Here is a 19,850-nt window from a genome sequence, read left to right as displayed (position 1 = left end):
ATCATAGAATCATAGAATGATTTGGGTTGGAAAGGGCCTCCAAAAGTCGTCTACTCCGAGCCCTCTGCAGTGATCAGGGACATCCTCCACTAGATCAGGTTGCTCAGAGCCTTGTCAAGTCTGACCTTGAGCATCTGGAGGGGTGGGGCTTCAGCTACCTCCCTGGGCAACCTATTGCAGTGTTTCAGCATCCTCACGGTGCAGAACTTGCTCCTAACATCCAATCTAAATTGCTCTTCTCTCATTTCAAACCATTGTCCCTCATCCTGTCACTGCAGGCCTTAGTAAACAATCCCTCTGCAGCCTTCTTGTAGGCACCCTTCGGGTAGTGGAGGTCTCCCTGGAGTATTCTCTTCTCCAGGCTGTTGTGTTATTCTGAGCTGGAAAAAAAAATCAGACTGAAAGGACAATGCTTGTGGTAGTCCTCTGCCTACAAGTAATCAGTCTGGTTCTTGGTATGAGATTCATAGGACAGTGAGTGCCTGTAGCAACATTTTAGATATATGGATAAATAAACAAATACATTTTTCTAGAAGTTTGAACAAGTGAGTGGCAGTACAGTCATTAAAGTTGCCAGTGGCGCGCCAGGGAGAACAGAACCAGAATATCAAAGAAATCAAGGGGAGGCTTCTTGGCAGGAAATAGTCAAATAAAAAATTACAAATTGATACCACTGGATAAAATAATCCAAAATACAGCTAATCAATGGGAGTGGGGCACTTAGTCACCAGTAGTGCTGAAAAGGATTGAGTTGTGTTAAAACAAATTAGATATGAGCTTATCAGGCAGCAAGGCAGCAAAAAAGGCAATAACAAGGAGGTAGTTGTCCAGCTCCTCATAACTCTGCTAAGATTACATGGGAAATGTGTTCAATTCTGGCCACATTAGAGAAGTCAACAAATTGAAGTGATTTCAGATTCAAGCAACAAATGATTAAAGAGTTGTAGGAGCAGCTTTGCAAAGGAAGACTGAAGGAGGAAAGGCTAAATGTGGGCAGGAATAACAAAACAAATATTTGGTAACTGTCCAAAAAGATATGGATGGTACAAGCTCTAATGTGGGAGAGAAATAATGCAGAGCACTGGAAGAAGCTGCTTTCTAAGAAGAATTTTAGACTGAAAGGAAACGACTATGGGAGAAATACATTTCAGAGCAACAAGAGTTTTTTTTTAACTGTGTACCGTATTTCTATGGGGAATAGGAAACTTTATTGCCTGAGGCAAGTTACTAGCCCAAATGAAACAACTGGGACCACACCAGTGGGCTAAATGTCCTGTTTTGTTACTGCGTTAGGTACTTGGCAGACTCACACTGCCTTAATACAAACATGAGCTCAGACCCCTAGTGGGATATTTTCTTTTAGTTTGGAGAATTGTTCTCACCGGACAAGATATCCTCCAAGCCATCCTTGAAACAGAGGATACACCTCTCCAGATTGTCCAGGTCCTTCTGGATGTCATGCCGTCCTTCTAGTATATCAGCAGCAGCACTCAGCTTGGTGTCATTGCAAATTTGCTGATGGTGCACTTGATCCTACTGTCTATAGCATTGGTAAAAATATTACACAGTACTGGTCCCATCATAGACCCTTGAGGAACACCACTTGTAACTGCTTTCCATCTGGGCTTTGAGCCATTGGGCACTACCCTCTGGATGTGACCATCCAGCCAGTTCCTTATCCACTGACCAGTCCACCCATCAAATCCATATCTCTTCACCTTGGCCAGTAAGATGTTGTGTGAGACTGTGTCAGAGGCCTTGCAGAAGTCCAGATAGGTGACAGCTGTAGGTCGTCCTTTTCCACTGATGTAGTCACTCCATCATAGAAGGTCACTAAGTTCATCAGGTGGGATTTGTCCTTAGTGAAGAGCCATGCTAGCTCCCTAGTCTCCATGTGCCTTGTCAGACCTTCTGGGAGAATCTGCTCAATGGTCTTCGCAGGCACAGAGGTAAGCCTGATAGGTTGGTAGTTCCCAGGATCCTCCTTTCTGTCCTTTTTAAAATGGGTGTAATGTGTCCCTCCTTCCAGTCACCAGGGACTTCACCTGGCTGCCAAGACTTTCCAAACATGGAAGCCAGGTAGCTGGGAACAGCTGTGGAGCCATTACTGGCCTGTGACATTGCTTTTATTGTATCACTAAATTCTGTTCAGATGGTTCTCTCCCCTTCTTCTAAACAGTCGATGCAGGCAGTGTGTTTGTTTCCTAGTAAGAATGCTGGTAATGAAACGCTTTTGGAAACACTCAGCACAGGTTTTAGGAGGCCTGCAAAACCAGAGCCGTCGTATGTGGTTAGTAAGCTTGTATTTTTACACAGATAACAATTTTATACCACATGATTTCCAAACTATTAGAAGGATTTAATGTATGCTGAAGACTCTAGCAAGCTGTTTTGATAAGTAGTCCTCTTTTTTGTTTAGCAAGGTCTTAAGGCTGATCTTTAGTCCCCCAGGGAAGAGATCATAAAAGTCTTAAATGTGCTTTTGCAGAGTTTTATTTATTGTTTTTAAGCGTGAAGATTACTAGCATGAAGATAACAAGGCTGTTACAGTACAACATGTTCTTTGTTTTTGCAGGTTATAGCTAACGTATTAGGAGTTCTCAAAATGCCACTTTTGTTTGTTAAGTATTTTGAGAGCAAATAGATGTAATCCTATATTACATTCTTAAAATGAGTTTGCCTGGAGAAAGAAGCAGTAGGAGTGGACTGGTATGAGGATAGGTGTCAGCAATTATGTCATGAACCACATTTCCTCAATATAAAGCAGTTGTTGCCAATTTGCTGTATTTAATATCTTTACTCTGTAGAAAGAGTTGCAAATTACTTTTATACACAATTCATTGCAAGAAGTGAGACAAAGAGGGGCTGAAACTAAAACTAAAATCTACAGCTTGAGAGAATTTTTTTAAACTATTAGGCATCCAGTATCAAAAGATCCTAAAAAAATCACTCACATTTTCTCTTACAGTTTTTACTACAAACAGGTCCACAATTTGCATATTATTCTTTTATTTGTAGTAAATCAAGTAGAAATGCTGGGATAAGGAGCAAGTAATACTAAACTTGTTCTGTCTGTTTGGGGATGGGCTGGAATGCAGAACAGCCAGAGAAGAAATGTTTGTCTTAAAGCACTGGTTATCAGATTGTGCTCTGTACTGTAGATAGTCAGATAATGGTCTGTTGAAGAAGCCCAGAGAGTCAGCCAGTCACACTGTGCAGGTTCTAGCTCTCTATTTTCAGAGACCTATCATGAATTCAGTGGGAATTAAATGTATTTATATTTTTGTGCATTTTTAAAGAATATCACTAGGCACATCCTTATATCTATAAATACTTTAAATCCTTGAAAAGTCTGCTCCTGTGTTCTGTGAATCTCGAAGGATAAAGTTAGAAAGTAATGCAGAATGGATTAGAAGTCACTCCTTTTGTGTGAGCACAACAGTTTGTTGCAACTCTTGCTCATGCAGTTATCGCAGCAGTCTCATGTATTGTACTTGGAGAAAAATCAAAGTTCCTGTCAGAGTTACTGTCAGATATTACGAGGTGGTGCTTGATATATGAGAGAATTCCTAATTTCCAGTTTCAGGTGATTGGGCTGCGGTGCACCACAGAGTAATGTAAGAACTGAGTATTTATTGCATCTCAATAAAAATCAAAATACAACTGCTATGAGACTTTTGTCCAGTAGTCTCCAGGCTTCTTACATCAATTAGATAGAACACCCTAAGCTGCAGGAAATCTTGATTATTGTCTCAGTTTTACATATGGAGGAGAAAGGTAAAAGGAAAGTGTCTGCTGTAGCAGAATTCCTATCTTTCTGAACTTCAGATGGTTTTCAACAAGGTTCATAGATACCAAACACTGGAAATACCTGTTAGTCTCCCCACGGAAACCTCTCCTAGTATGTCTTTTTCATCAGAAAGAGGTCATTAGTTAGATACAGCACTTGACATCCAATAAATACAACCTGAAGGACTAGAGATAGTAGAGATAGTGGGGAAAAAAAAATCCTGAGTCTGATGATTGGCAATACTTCCAAAGTATGGATCATGGGGTCCCAAAGGCGTCATCTGGCCATCAGATTGAGAGAGATGATTTTGCCTCTTTGCTCTGGTGAGAACTCACCTGGAGTACTCTGTCCAGCTCTGGAGCCCTTAACATAGGAAGTACATGGACCTGTTGAGATGGGTCTAGAATAGGACTACAAAAGTGATTGAGGGGCTGGAGCACCTCTACTAGGAGAGCAGTCTGACGGAACTGGGGTTGTTCAGCCTGCATAAGAGAAGGATGGAAACAGATCTGCAGTGATAGGATGATGGGAAATGGTTTGAAATGAGAGGAGAGTACATTTAAATAGGATGTTAGAAACAAGTTCTTTACTATGAGGCTGGTGGAACATTGGAACAGGTTGCCCAGGGAGGTAGTTGAGGCCTCAACCCTGGAGATATTCAAGGTGAGACTCAACAAGACTCTGAGCAGCCTGATCTAGTGGAGGATGTCCCCGATGACTGCAGAGAGATACTGAACTAGGTGACCTTTGGAGGTCCCTTTCAACCCAAACCGTTCTGTGATTCCAATATGTTTTTTGCTTCTATCTAAATGTAGGGCAGAATGAAAGAAATTCAGCAGTGTTAAAGAGCCATGTCCGTTGGGATACCTTGTGGGACATGTATTCCATCTTCCTGAAGGTGTCAGGTTGACAGCCACCTACAATCCTTATAATGCAAAATGTGTAAAGAGAGAATTTTTCAAATCACTGAAGTGATTTGAAGATACAATTCCTATTGAAAATTCATGGCACTTACCCTCATAAAGTAATTACATTAATTAAGGCAAAGATTCTGAAGGAAAGGTTGAGTAAAAAATAAAAGATCATTATTACTTTGTGACTATTGTGTGTGTGATTTGTTTCTTTTAAACCTTAAAAAATATTGGAAATGTCAAGTCTGGTTTTCCTCATAATGGCTGGTGGACCTCCTGTGGGTATTAGGAGTGTTTTTATAGCTTTCAGATTTCCAGTTGAAGTAGCTATGCTGTTGAATCCCAAACACAGATATTTATTTCCGTAATGTTTACTAAGTAAAATAAATAAAAATAAATAGAAAGCAATGCTAAAGTGGTTAAGAGTAATTTTTCTGCAGAAGTGTCAAGTGTTCTGGTTTCTGATTATGTCTTATGTGACACTGTTACCAGCTTCCTAGTCACTATGGAGACTATAAAATACATAGACCTACATGTGTAATATAGAAAGCAGAAGGGGAAAATGCTTTTGTGTCTTCTTTATACGTTCTAAATAGAACAAAGTTTGGGCAAAACTCCAGCTTTAAAAAAGAACTTGTTAGGTTGCTTTTAGGGTAACAGGCTTCTTAAAATCAGATAGTATCAGTTCTTGTTTTAAAGACACAAGTATTTTATTCCAGGTGGTTTTGACTGCAAAGCCAAAAGCTTGATTCTCAAGTTTTATTTGTTTGTTTGTGTATTTGTTTTCTGCAGATGCAGCCTCCTTGCATCCCATTAACTGTTTCAGATGTAGTTCTGAGTTTTCTTCTGCTTTACTTATGGCTGGGCATGGACAAAATGTTAATGTCACAGACACAAAGTTTTCTGTCTGAGTTCAGTTGCAGATAGGAATAATGTACAGGTCTAGATGAGGAAGAAGAAAATGAGATCTATTTAGCGTACTAAGATTGTGTTTTGGAAGTCTCACTGAGTACAGCCTCTTTCATTTCATTATGCATTTCACTGCCCTTCTGGAGAACTGAAATAGGCCTCAGCTGGGCCCTGGAAGTTAAGAGAGACAATTTGAAAGATACAGTTGGAATGAATGGTTTCTGTTAACTGCAAAATGTTTGCACTTTTTATGAGAGCAAGGGTAACATTGTGCAATCTGTAAAAAAAATATTGCTTAGTGAGGATAAGTCCATTGTCCAGTGACATGACTTTTCCTGTCAATCACAAAGGTGACAAGGGGGCTAGATTAAGTAAAGCTTGCCCAAGATTAACAAAGGAAGATTATTGACCTCATCTTGAAAGGGCAGAAGCCTGTTTTATCATTGAACCTTGGAAGAGGTATTTCCTACATAGGTAGAAAGCTGTTTGGCAATGCAGATGCAACTTCCTTGTAAATGAACAAGTCTTTGCTGTGGATTCCAGCTTAGAACAGACACAGAAGACACGAAATGTGGGCAAGTCTTTTTTTTTCTTTTGTTGCTGTGCCTGGGGAGGAAAGAAGGGCCCAGGGTGCTTGATTCAGCGGGATCTCTGTAGGTCCTTGTCTGCCTTTCTGAAGTGGGAAAAGCAAGAAACAACAGCAGCAGGTGTTGGTGAGTACAATCCCAGCTCAGAGTTGGATGAAATGTTGTGCCAGAACACATTAGCAAAGCAGTTCGCAATGCAAATGAACAATAGAACCTCATCCACGAAGCAGCTGCTAACTACATAAAACTGTTACCAGGATTAATGGTGCCAGAGGCTGGAATGTAATCAAACTTGAGCAGGTAAAATGGTTACACATCTGAGAGAGGCTGTTCTCAGGTGAAGGAGTGGCTTTTTCCTGCTGCTTTGGTGACTGAAGGAGAGGTCTTGTCTGTGGCTTTGTGGACTTCTTTTGAAAATGTCAGTAGCAGGTATTTAGGTTCTTTAATACCACTCTTTAGAGTGGTGTTGCTCTCTCTCTATTAACTGAAATAAGTCATATGATTTTGTGCTTTGAAAAAAGGAACCTGCTAAATCTCACTTGTTAGGAGGGAACTTCCTTCTCAGGGTATTAATTTTCAACTGTTGCTGACATCTTTCTGGGCATTAAAGATTTTTCTGCATGTTTTTAGGGGGATAGTTAAATTCATGTGTAATATTAGGGGATTTTCCTTGCTAGAAGTTTTTTAGCTTCATACAGTCATTGACATGAGTAGGTTTTGTGTAGACGTATCCTTTCTTTTTACATGGTAAAAGTAAAAATCCAGAACCATTGAAAATTCATTTTCACTTTCTCCAAGAATGGCATAAGAGGAAAAATAGAGTAATATAAAATGAAAGCCAGCATAGCAGCTGAGCATTTCACGTTCTTGTTCTGAATGACCAAATAAAAAGATCAGGGTTAAGTGGGGAAGACAGATTCTTGAGTTGGTATGCTGGAGGATCCATGTTGGACTCCCATCAGCAGCAGTAGTTGTATGCATTCATCTGCTGGTGAGGAAAGGATTCTTAGATTGCAAATCACGCAGTGAATGTGTGATTGCTGCAGATCTTTTTGAATGAATAATTCACTGGTGTACTGTAATTTAGCCCACTGAGATGTGATTGCAGCTGTTCCCTTACTGTATATGTGTTTTGATTAAGTGGAGTGTATCTTAAACCCTGTAAGTGTATAAATAGCCCATGTGTGTGATATGCAAACACTGCATGCATGCACACCTAACAACAACAGTCTAAGGAAACTGTTTGGGGGTGATTATGTAGATAATATTTTAATATAGAATTCATCTTTTTGAAAAGTTCTATAGAACTCTTCGCTTTCCTTTATTGTCCAGCTATGAAGTCTCTTGAACTGTGCTATTATGTAAATGCTTTTAGCCAACATTGTAGTATCGGGACCTTTATGTACTATTAAACAGTTTATCATTCCAAGACCTTTGCAATATAAGAAATCATTTATTTTGGGCCTATCTTGCAGGTAGGAAACTGAAACACAGAAACGAAAGTGGCTTTCATCCATGATTACATGGAACATTGGAAAGAACCAGAAATTTAGTATCCAGAGTCTTTTCATGATGCGTTATCAACAAGCTACTCTCTTGTCCTCTTCCCCTCGTGTTTTCTTTTCCCCAGAAAGAGAGGCAGGGAAATTTCAGTAATGTTGAAAATACTTATGGGTTCCATTTGAATGCCAAGCAATTTGTGAGTTTGAATTACCTTACCTTGCTTTGTGTATCATTCAGTCCTTGTGTTCTTATGCTTCTTCTCTTGTAACAAGTATGTTTTATACTCAGAATATATTTGTGCAAGTGAAAACACTTGTGTATACCCAAAATGTCCATGGAAGCAGTGATGATGATTCTGGAGTGTTAGGCAGCACTTGGAAATACTTTGTGAGCAACAGCAGCATACACAGAAACAGAAAGGGTTTTGTGGCTCACTTTGAAATAAACCCAAGAATTTAATTTTCTTCAAAAATCAGGAACAATACTGTTCTTATACTTAATTGATAGTATAGGTGGATTTAAGAACTGTAACTAAGGATAGTATTTGGCTTATCTGTCTTCAAAGTGTGAATAAGAAAGCAGCTTTCAAGATATTTCCTCTTTTGGCCTTGTCTGAAGAAAAAAAAATGCCAGTTGGTGGTAACTGGTTTGAAGGTTAGAAAAAATATTGCTTGTGTACATCCGTTCAAGACAGTTTATTCAGGTATATCTATAGATCTGGGGAAAAAACACATTTGGCTTCAACTTATTGTTTACATCAATTATTAGTTTTGCAAGTGCAGAACGAAAAAGGAGGGAGTTGCAAGAGAAAAAAGAGAAAAAAAAAGAAAAGGAGCATTTCAGTTAACTAGAGTCAGAAATTTTTTTAGGGCTTGGTCAAAAGCTGATTGACGTCAGTAGAAAGTCTCTCATTAACATCACTGGGTTTGGCTTTTGGGGCATATGATGGCCCAGATTGTAATCTCGGTTAAAGCCGATTCTGTTAGGGAATTTATTTACTAGCATAACACGTTCAAGCCGCTCAAAACTGTTTGCACTAGAAGTTTTCTTAAACGAAGGTAATTTTTTACCCTTTTGCCACACTTTTTTTGCAGAAGTGGTCTGTGAAAACAGATACATTTTTTACCTCATCACTTCCATATTGCTTTATTCAAATTTTATGGAGATAATCTTTAGCCATTTGTATTTGTTACATTTTTTAAAAGCTACTTTTTTCCCCTTGAAATATTTGGTTTTATTAAACCAAAGATAGCCATTTATGTTGTATTGTGTTATCACAGAATCACAGAATATCAGGGGCTGGAAGGGACCTGGAAAGCTCATCCAGTCCAACCCCACTGCCAGAGCAGGATCACCTATACCAGATCACACAGGAACGCATCCAGGTGGGTTTTGAATATCTCTACAGAGAGAGACTCCACAACCCCCCATGGCAGCCTGTTCCACTGTTCTGTCACCCTCACGGTAAAAAAAATCCTCCTCATGTTTGAAATGAAACTTCCTATGCCTCAACTTCCACTCATTGCCCCTTTTCCTGTCATCAGGCATCACGGAGCAGAGCCTGGCTCCATGCTCCTGGCACTCAACTCTCAGTCTTCTCCAAGCTAAAGAAGTCCATCTCCCTCAATCTCTCCTCATAAGAGAGATGTTCCATAATTGTTGGGTTTTGTTTTTTCTTTTGAAATGCCAGGTTTTATTAAACCAGAGACACCAAACATTGCTCAGGGGAAAAAAAATCATCAAATTGTTACCCAAATCCCTACCAAGAGTGTATGTGTTGTTTTTATACCCTATAAAATGCAAAAAAACCCAAACCAAAACAAAAAACTTTTTCAACAAAATCTGTAACTCAGATCACAGAGTGGTCTGGTGACTTTTTAGAAATAATACTCACTAAAACACCTGGAATAGAAAAATGTAAAGACATAAGGTAGTGATAAATTAAAAAGTAAAGCCCCTGAAATCCAAACAACTGTGTAGACTTTGATCAAAATAAAAACGGTTGACATTTGCAGCACTGCATTATGCAGTCTGTGCACAGCTTTGGAGACACTGACCTGAGTTTTGCAAGGTATAGATGACATATGTTAGCAAAGTTTAAAAAGGGGGTTTCAAGGGATGTATACTGACTGGTAGGGTATCAAAGAGACATAAAAGGGGAAAGGAATGTATGCAGAGAACATTGCTTTATGTTGGAGGAGGCGTGGAGAAGAAGGCTCTCACATTAATGAAGGTGAATTTGAAGATGCTGGAACCAGTTCTGGTTTCCATTAAAATTAATGAGTAGACCTCTGTTGACTCTGATGTGAGGAGGATTGTGTGGATGTTCCAGGCAGTCAGTTTTGCCATTGTGCTACTAGTCAAAAGTCATTAGGACCACCTTTGTGAAATTATTTTTTGCTACAAGAAATGAAGGTATGGGATGAAAGTGAGGAATAGAAAGAGAATTAGAAAACAGAAAACAATTTATTCATCCTTTATAGATTGGAGGACTACTTGAAATGTGAGTTAAAATAAGTCTTGTGGTGAAGGGCATTTAATATTTGATTAGTTTCATTTCTTACAACTAGCCATCAAGAAATTAAGTACTTTATAAAGTCAGGAAATTAATGGTCCTTGAAAAAAGTGGAATATTTTTTCCAAAGAAAGCTGTAAAAGAGCAAACAATTAAAGGTAATCAATACCATTGTTATTAGGAAATCTACAACACTTCTTCTCAATTAGGGAAAAACTGTGTTTTATGTTTCTCTCCTGCAAGCAGATCTTTGTTCACTTCAGCCTGTAATCTTGGTTTATGCTTTATGGATAGGCTTTGTTCTGGCTGCTTTTGAAGCACTGCATGCCTTCTTAAAGGTTTCAACAGAAGAACAAACAGCGATGAACTCAAAGAACAAAGGGTTGTTCTTTCTCTCTATCTTTATTTTTTTCTCCTTCAAGGAAAAAAAGGTTTCATCTCATTTTTCTCCCCTTTCAGGAAGTTGATGGCAATAAAGTGATGTCTTCATTTGCCCCACACAACTCATCTACCTCACCCTTGAAGGCAGAAGAAGGTGGGCGTCAGAGTGGAGAATCATTGTCCAGCACAGCCCTGGGAACCCCTGAACGGCGCAAAGGGAGCCTAGCGGATGTTGTAGACACCCTTAAGCAAAGAAAAATGGAAGAGCTCATCAAAAATGAGCCAGAAGGTAAGGCCTGGGAAACTGGCCAAAATTTTCTGGTTTGTTTTCTTTTCTGCAGATTCTTTTGGATACATACACTTTTTTAATCTTCCCATTTTCTGCTCCATTTGTTTTCTCTAACTAGTAAAATTGAAGAGAAGAGCTCATACGTTTTTGTCTACATTAGAGATAAATTCCAGCAATATTCCATCATAGCTAACATTTGTAGCTTTTCCCTATTAGAGAGCCTTTGTCTGACCTGATGGTCTTTTTGTCACAGTTGGAATAGACAGAGCAACCTCTCCAATATGGGTACAATGAAGACTGTAATTTTAACAGCCTTGGGGTCATTGACACCACTGCTTTCCCCTCCTGCATTTCTAGAGTGCAAAACAGTGTTATCAGCAATGTCAGTGTGAAATTATCTGGTAGGCATGCCATTCTTTGAGAGGTAAGAAATAAACCTGGAATTCAGGAAAGCTTTTGTCTGGAGCATGTCTTGTCACGTCATCCTCTACCTGTAGCACAGGTACTATACAAACAGGCACAGTGCAGGCTTTCTCTGCGTTATGTCTGGCCAGCAAGTTTCACCCTTGTTGTAGAGGATTCTTCTCTGGAGAATTTTGTTTGAGAATGTATGTTCACTTGGTGATGATGTCATTTGTGCTGTGTCAGTTAAGACTAAGAAAGACACCTGCCCCTGTGAATCCACAGAATAGCTTTCCTTTAAGTAAGATTTTAAATTCCTGGCTATTTGAGGCAGAGTCCACCCCCTGCATGGAAGATGAAGTTCTCGCTGTTTTCACTGTAGGTATCCAGCATGCATATTTACAGCTATATTTCCTGGAGCCTGTGAGCTGGTTGGTGTTGTCTGATTGTACTTCGCCTTATTTCCTAATGCACAGTAATAAGACTTCACTTTATTTACATCTGCCTATCCTGTTCTGGAAGTCTGTTTCAAATGTTTAAAAGCACAACCCTCAGAGCCTACCTCAGTCTTGAAGCATGAATTGACTACATCTACCAGAAAATTTTTGGACAACCTGCCTCCTGGAATGAAAATGTGGGTGCAAACACAGCCACACTGTCACATACAGGAGCATGACAGGATTGTAAATTAGTCCTGTCTTCTTGACTGGAGCATACAGTAAAGGTCTTCTAGGAAACAAACCCTTTGTCTAAGCATTTAAAAAAACATTATATCTAATCATAGCATTTAATTTTGCATTTATGTTGCCTTAATGGTCAGTGCCATGACCTATCTCGTGTCTTTGAATGGGAAAGAGCTTTCCTGTGTATGGTATTGGGGTGGGGGGAGGAGACCAGAGTTTTCTGTAAGAGAGGAAAGAACAGAGGGTTCTGGGTGATGTCTAAATGCTCTATAGAGTATGAGGCTGTACAAGCTGCACAGACTGCATTAAAGAAAGGCCGCAAATAGACATGAGAATGGTTACAGAGCCTGTGCATTATTTCATCTCTGCTGAAATGAAAATATACAGTACAAACAAAAGATCTACAGCTTTGTGAAGAGATTGAGAGAGAAAGAAGGGGGAGCAACTGAATGTTGGGCTTTGCAAATGCATGCAACAGAAAATCTTTTCTTCCCTCTAACCATTGTTCTATTGTCTTTCAAAGGCCATTAAAATGAACAGCAGGTTGTGATGAAAATTTCATTAAGCCCTAGTTAAGTCATTATGAGAGTGCCATATTCATGTCCCTGCTTACTCCCCATCTAGGAAAAAATGAATAGGAAAAGGGTTGCGGGTTTTTTCTCCTTTCTCCTTAAAAGCAAACTAACAAAAGTTCAGAAGTTAGAAGAGAATGGGAACTGGGACATGAAACAAAAGGAGGCCAGAGAGGTGAGCTGGCTAGGAAGAAAATTAGACTTGCATAAGAGCATTGAAAGGTAGTCAGGGACAAATACATCATTTTGACAAGCTTACCCTCCCCCTTCCCTTCAGCCAACATGATTGTTTTTAGAGTGGCTAATTAAAAAATATATATTTATGGGTGCAGATGGCAAGACTGTTAGAGATCCTCCACAAATACCAATCTTCTTAAAAGGAGCATGTATTAATGCAAGCACAATGTCTTCTCAGAACTCCATCAGAAAATCTCCTTAGTGTTGTCCCTTCTTCATGTATTCCTAAAGTAAAGTTGTCAGTCATCACTGGTTGCTAGTTGAGTCATTAGCATATTAATGAATTCCCCCATGAATGAGAGAAGTTAAGTGTGAATTTTGGGCAGCCCACATAGGTAACAATTCAACAATGCATGATCACTGTGATTTTCAGGAATAATTTGTAGTCTGGCTAGTTTGTGGAGCTTTGTAGGAGAAGACCAAGAATCTTGGTTAAGCTTTGCTGCATTATGTCAACAACAGTAATATAGTACTTTATGTCTCTTTGGGAAGAAAGGGAAATATCTGCACCAGTAGTAGTGGTTTAATTAAATCAGTATCCTGTGAATCTCTCAAAGACCAGCTATGAGCCACATTCCCATTTCTCTATGTACTCAAAAGTTTATATATTATTTAACTTGTACAGTGGGCTGTATTTGCCCTGGTTTTATTATTTGAAATTGTCTTCTGAATTACTGTGGGAAATGTGCCTTTGAAGCATTCTTCCAAACAAATGGCCTGTTCTTTCAAAAGTGGAAAAAAGGGCCAGGTAGACAACTGTAGATCTTGATTCAAGCTGAGTGTCAATCAGGCAGAAGGCCTCTCTTTTCTTAAATGGGTTTAGGGGGCAAGAGAGATATTCCACAATATTGCTAATTTGGCTGATTGGTTGTAAGAAACTTTACTGCTATCAGGTAAATGGCTTTGTTGTGTTTGATAAAAAGTAATAGTTAACATACATTCTGTGGCTAAGGGACAAGGATTTTTGCAGTATTAGGAAACCCACTGCTCAAAGCACATCAATGCACACCTGTATTTATGCTTGTATGTAAGCACATGCATGTATACACCCAGGAGCTGACAGAGCAGGCATCCAGTGTTCATAGTAATGCTTTCCATGATGATTTGATATGTATGTGCCCTTGGTTCATGTTCCCTGTAGATGGTCATGCTACCTACTCATTCCTAAGAATGTTCAAAAGCTTGTCCCTTCCTTTTCCTCCTTGCATGTGTGTATGGTTTTGGTTTTCAAAGGGTTTATACTTAGCTCTAATACCAGTGCATTGTTTTGGGGGGGGGTTCTTTTCCCTCCTAGACTTGCTATTTTACTCTTGTATGACAGTATGTGACTGACAATGAGTCATGCTGACACAGCAGCATGGAGTGTTTCAGTGAATCTAAAACTTGTGGAATCTTACTCATTGCTAATACCGTGCTCATTTTTCTTCTTTCACGTTCTGCCAGAAAATCCTTATATGCAGCTTTACTATTAGGCCCCTAAAGGCATAAACCTATTACTGAAGTCACACAATGTTATTTTACATGAAACATTCTGTCCTTTCTAACTTGAACTTCAGAAGAGGAGTCAGTCCCCTTTTATTCCTGCTATACAATAATGAAGATAATGGAGTGGGTTTGGAGAAGCCTTATATACTGTGACAGACCTCAAGCCCTTGCCCTGAGGGTCGTCTGCCGACCATGGGATTCCTTTTGCAGCTAAAATCATTAAGCGAATGAGATACAGGCATGTTTTTCTTCTGTTTTCTTAAGGCATCAGAGGATGGCAGACTCTCTGTCTGTTCTCTTCATTTGTAGAAATGAAATGGAAATCTCTTTGAAGTCACTGAGCTTGACACAAGTTCATGAAAGCAAAGACCAAAGCAGCCACTTAGTTTTTTCTTTCACTATTAATGGGACTGGATTACTGTATTTTAATTTATGACTTGTGCTTGTGGAAAATTAAATCTCTGAAATCTGTGTAACCTTTCCTCTAAACGTATGACTTGGTTTCTGTAAGACAAAAAAAAAAAAGGCAAACAAGTAAATTCTCTCCTATTTTTAGAGTAAAACAGAATACTCACTGGCTCTTTACCTCTCTCAACTTTTAATGAAGAATCAATCTTTGTGTTGGCAGTATATGTTTGTAACAGGTTATGTACCTGTCTACCTTTAAAACTTCTGCACTGTAATGTCTGAGGCTAGATCTGAGCTGTTGCACAGAATTTGTAGGAATTCTGGATGAAAGGGATTATAAGGACATCTACCTGGCCATGGAGACTGCACATATGAGCATGTGCACACTTGGATGCACTCACTCATCTGCACAGCTCATTCTTCTGCTGTAAGGATCCCTGGACCTTAGCTTGGTGTGGCTGTTGAAGTGGATACTTCAAATTTTATATAAATGCATGTACACAGATAGCCATATATACAGAGTGCATGCTTTGGACACATGTATTTAGACACAAGACACAGAAATTGTATATATATAGTGAGTATCTAATAGTGTGCCTACTTCAGAATTTCATTCTACTGGTCCTTAGGTTTTCTGAGCAGGACCAATTAATCTCAGGTATTTATTAAGGAGGTAATACAAATTTGCAGCGCCTTAACAGGCAATGTGAATACTGGAGCCTCCTGTATTACAGTATACTGGAATACTGTAATTACTTTGTCAGAAAGAAAGGGATGAGAAAGGTCTCTAGGGCACAGTTTTTGTCTTATGAGCATCCCCCAAAGCCTATTTGTTCTTGATGTTGGAGTTTACATTATAAATCACAACACCTGTTCTTGTGGTAATTTAAATGGCTGTTGTTTCAGCAGTTGTGTTGTAGAAGTGAGCCACTTTGAAATCAGGCTCTCTAGCTGAAATAAGATCCCCGAACATCTCTTAATATTTAAATCAAACTTTTAATCAACAGATCTTGCAAAGAAATCAAGAGGTCTTCCTCTTGTTAAGACATAAATTCTAAAGCAGACCATTAATGGGCACAAGAAGGGAGACCTTTGAAATACAGACTCTTGTTTTCAAGTCACGTCTGATGAAATGGGAGGAAATGCAGTGAACAGATCCGGGAAAAGCCTAAGGATACTCTAATTGGTTGAGGCTTGAATTTCTTTTATTTGGGTCTTCACTGCCCCTTTGACAATGTATGTGTTGAAGAGGCTTTGTAATACTGTTCTACTGAAGGACAAGCAAGGATACTTTGCAGTTGAGTACTTTTAAGTTTGTTCATACACTCCTGCTGCTGTGGAAGGATGCTTCAAGTGCTTTGTGGTTCCATGTCCATCTATGCAGTCTGTCAGTAGAAAATGTCTCTTTTCTTCTGCAGCAAGTCAGCATCAATCTTCCATGCACTTCTTTCAAAGACTCTGCCATATGGAAATACACATTCATGTACTGCTGATAAAAAAATATTGAAAAGATGAAGTTCATAAGCTAGGCCTATGTGGAGATAAGGCTGCAGTGTTAAATGCTGCAGTGGCATAAACCTTTATTAGCAAGCGCTTTTACTCTGCAACATAGGTAGCCTAGTTTGAAGCCCTGCCAGCTCTTGCTTGCTCAAAGTGAAGTATATTCATTTGTCATCTTCAGTTTTTAAGTGTTTCCCTCCCTAATAGTTTAACCCGATAGTCACAGTTTATTTCAGTGGATGTTTTCAACATTTGCTTAGATTCTCTTCCAAGTCTCTCTTGCTTAAATCCTCAAAGGTTTGTAGCTTTGGGATTTTTCCTTTCTCTTTTGATAAAGGCATTTGATTTGCTGGTACAGCATCTTCAATACAGAAGAAGATATTGCAGTCAAGTGAGATTCAGGAAACTTGTGCTTTTGGAAAGAAAATCAGGTCCTTCTCCATCTCCCTGTTTTGCAATGAAAGTATGCTAGGATGGATCTCCATAATTAAAATGTCCTTCCAGGGTACATTCACTCCATGTGTTGGACAAGCAGCAACCAAAGCAAAAACCTTCATCTCTCACTTCCCATATTTTACAGTGCAGCATATAAGTGGTTCAGCAAGACCTGAACAAGTATTTGGGCTCCTGTCTGTCCCTAATTCTCCACGTGGTCAGATTCATGCCAGTCATGATTCATTTCAATTGGAGCTTTCAGAACTCACTGCCGCTCTCATTTTTGTGTGTCTGCTTTTTCCAGTGCATTCCAACTAAACCCATTTGCACTTTCAATTAAAAAAAAAAAAATCTTTTTTTAGTTTGCTATGATTTCCAACTTCCCCCTAAGAAAACCTGTTAACTTCCTGAGCTTCATTTCAGTCCTTGTATCACTGCTGGATAAACCTCTGACCCAGCATGGTAACACACACGAGCAAGTGTGCCAGCTCTTTCTATATGCTTATGTGCCACAGCTTTTTGGGGATGTCATTTATTCAAGAGTGAAGAGCGAGCCACCTGTTTCTCAGGCCTCTTGTCCCTCATATTAAGGGTTCAAGCCCTTGCTGAATAGTAACATCTTAATCTGGGCAACATGCACAACATTTAGCTGAAACCTATTTGTTGAGCTAGCAGGGTTTCTGGGATTTTTTTCCCTCTCTGTTACCCCTGAGGCGCTTGTCACGACTGTGCATATTAAAATTAATCAGACCTCCCAGGCTTGTGTGACTGTGTGGTTTAACATGAAGAAGTGGATATCAAGCATTAGCCCTAATTAAATAGGCCTGCTTGGTTTTGTTCTAGTGGATACTTGGTCTCTTTTTTAATAAGAGCTGCTTATGGAGGAGGCACGGCCAGCTCTAGAGTCAGTGGAGAGCTCACTTCAAAGTTTTCCCCGCCACCTGCGCCCAGGATGCTGAGACCTGAAGGACTCCCTGCGTTCGTTCTTAACAGCACAATTTGCAGGAAGTGAGTGGAGGGGGAAGGGGGAAAATATGGCCAAATGAGTGAGAAAGTGAACGGGGAAGAGAGGCGAGGAGCTGGGATGAGCATGTGGATTGGCTTTTTGAAGTTGATTAAGATGACCTATCATCCTGTCTGATTAGCTTTAGATCTCAGTCTGTGCCATGAGCTATTCACAAGTCTGTCTTGTGTCTTCTGTTTACCAGAAGCACGGGAAAGCCTCTAGTGCAGCAACTCCTGCTCGCTTGTTTAACTAATGAAGTAGCCTCATAAAAACACTCTTGAGGTTTGAAGCTGTTTAACATTGGCGTTTTTAAGATGGTTTGAATGTTGCCACTTTCACACTACTGTTTACATCTCCTGTATTCTAAATAAGCTGTACTGGGAAGACAAAACTCCTTCCGTAAGCTTTTCTTCTCATGCAGGTTAATTGTCCTGTGGTTTCTGCATTCTCTCAGGAGGAATCATGCTATATGTGTGTGATTTTTTTTTTTATGCTGTGATGTACAAATTCAGAAAGTACTTAAAACAGAGTCAAGGAGTGTTGGAGGGGACACATCCTAAAACCTGTTAAACAGTAATTAAGGATTGATACCATGTAGCAATTCAAGTTAATTTTAGTCAGAAATAGTAGAAAATTTGGAACGGTCAACATTTTTAGACAAAATGTTTCATTGGAAATGATATTTTTTTGTTTTTAGATGTTTAAGCTGATTAATCTGAAAGAGAAATGAAAACATTTCAATTAGGATTAAATAAAACATTTTGGGTCAGGTGGAAACAGCTTTTCTTCTGACTTGGTTTGGCAGCTGAAATGAAAAAATTCAAACTAGTCAAGTGAAAATGAGTTTCAAAATCTGGAGAGGTTTCAGGGGTGCTTTTCTCTCTAATGACCTGAGGAGGACCAATGAGCAAGTGTTATAAAAAAACACATAGATGTGTCTGAATGTTACAAAGCGTAGTTTTGAGGGTAAATTTACAGTTTGTTTAGGTTGGATGTTAGAAACAAGTTTTCTACCATGAGGGCAGTGGAACACTGGAACAGGCTGCCCAGGGCGGGCAGCTGAAACCCCATTCTTGGAGATATTCAAGGTCAGGCTCAACAGGGCTCTGGGCAACCTAGTGTAATGTAGAATGTCCCTGCTGACTGCAGGGGAGGTTGGACTAGATGTCTTTTGGAGGTCCCTTCTGACCCAAACCATTCCATAATTCTGCAATTAAATGGCAGTAGTTTAGTTAGAAAAACTCCAAACATGCAAATTTCTGTGCCATGTGAAACCTCAGCCAGAAAAGTTTTGCAGCACCTAGAGCTTGTTATTTTGAAACAGACTTTTGGAAGTTTATCATACTAAGTGTGTTGAACGTAATTGGCATGTCTTTGCAGCAGAAGCCTCTGAGCGTATTCTAGAGAGCCTAGAATCCGCAGTTGTTAGACCCCTGGAATTTGATTTTGCTTTTTAGTAAAATTCTTGCAGTCCAGTACACAGGTAACAACTCAAAGCTTTATTTATCTATTTCCATAACAGTTTAATTGCTGAAGAAAAACCCAGCAGGTAGGATGATACTCCATTGATTAAAAACTGGATTGCATGTTTGTGCACTAAGTCATAGCAATCTTTCTCTCTCTAAGTATTATTATCATTCCTATTTTATTTCTCGTTTCAATCCTTGGCACAGCCCAAATGTAAAGAACCATGTTGACACTGCCAAGCATCTGTCTGGTGCTTGACAGCATCATAGAAACCCTTCTACTGTTTCATCTGGGTTGCTATTGGTTATTTAACAACACAATGCAAACGGTGAAGTGTGGGTGTATGTGAAATGGAAAGAAAGGTTGAGGTGGGGGGAAGGAGCCCTGTACAAATAAATACGTCTTTCATCATATCTTTTGTTTGGTCCGTTTGCTGTGTGCTATTCAGCAGTCAATAAAAGTTGCTTGACGGTTCTGCAAAAAGGGTGGAAAACCTTTTCTTAAACTTTTGTTCTCCTCTGTTTATCTCAGTCCAAAAAGTTTTCTGTTTTTTTTTTTTTCCTGGCCTCACTTTATTGTCACCTCTCTGTTGTTGGAGGTTTGTTGTCGTTGCTCTTCAGCTGATGTGACGTAAGCTGTTACTTATGAAACACTGCTAATTGAGCAGCCATTCTGTACAGGTGAAGTGGACATTTAGAGAGCTTATTAAAGTTTTAACTGTGGCAGTCTTGGAGCAAGAGTTCTTTCAAGCTTGTGCTTTAATTTATTTA

The 19,850-nt window shown here is 39.4% G+C and overlaps 1 protein-coding gene across 15 annotated transcripts in view; it reads left to right on the top strand.

Moving 5' to 3' along the window:
• Positions 1 to 19,850, top strand: part of SOX5 (SRY-box transcription factor 5) — a 371,094-nt gene that overhangs the window by 129,078 nt on the left and 222,166 nt on the right. For all 15 annotated transcript variants that reach the window (XM_064155975.1, XM_064155969.1, XM_064155972.1 and 12 more), the window contains one exon: positions 10,675 to 10,885. In XM_064155975.1, coding sequence (XP_064012045.1) covers positions 10,675 to 10,885 — 211 coding nt within the window. The remainder of the gene's footprint in view (positions 1 to 10,674; positions 10,886 to 19,850) is intronic.

This window comes from Pogoniulus pusillus, chromosome 15, assembly GCF_015220805.1.
Source record: "Pogoniulus pusillus isolate bPogPus1 chromosome 15, bPogPus1.pri, whole genome shotgun sequence".
Taxonomy (NCBI): domain Eukaryota; kingdom Metazoa; phylum Chordata; class Aves; order Piciformes; family Lybiidae; genus Pogoniulus; species Pogoniulus pusillus.
Note: the sequence above shows the minus strand (reverse complement) of the source record. Positions and strands in the feature narration are given on the sequence as shown.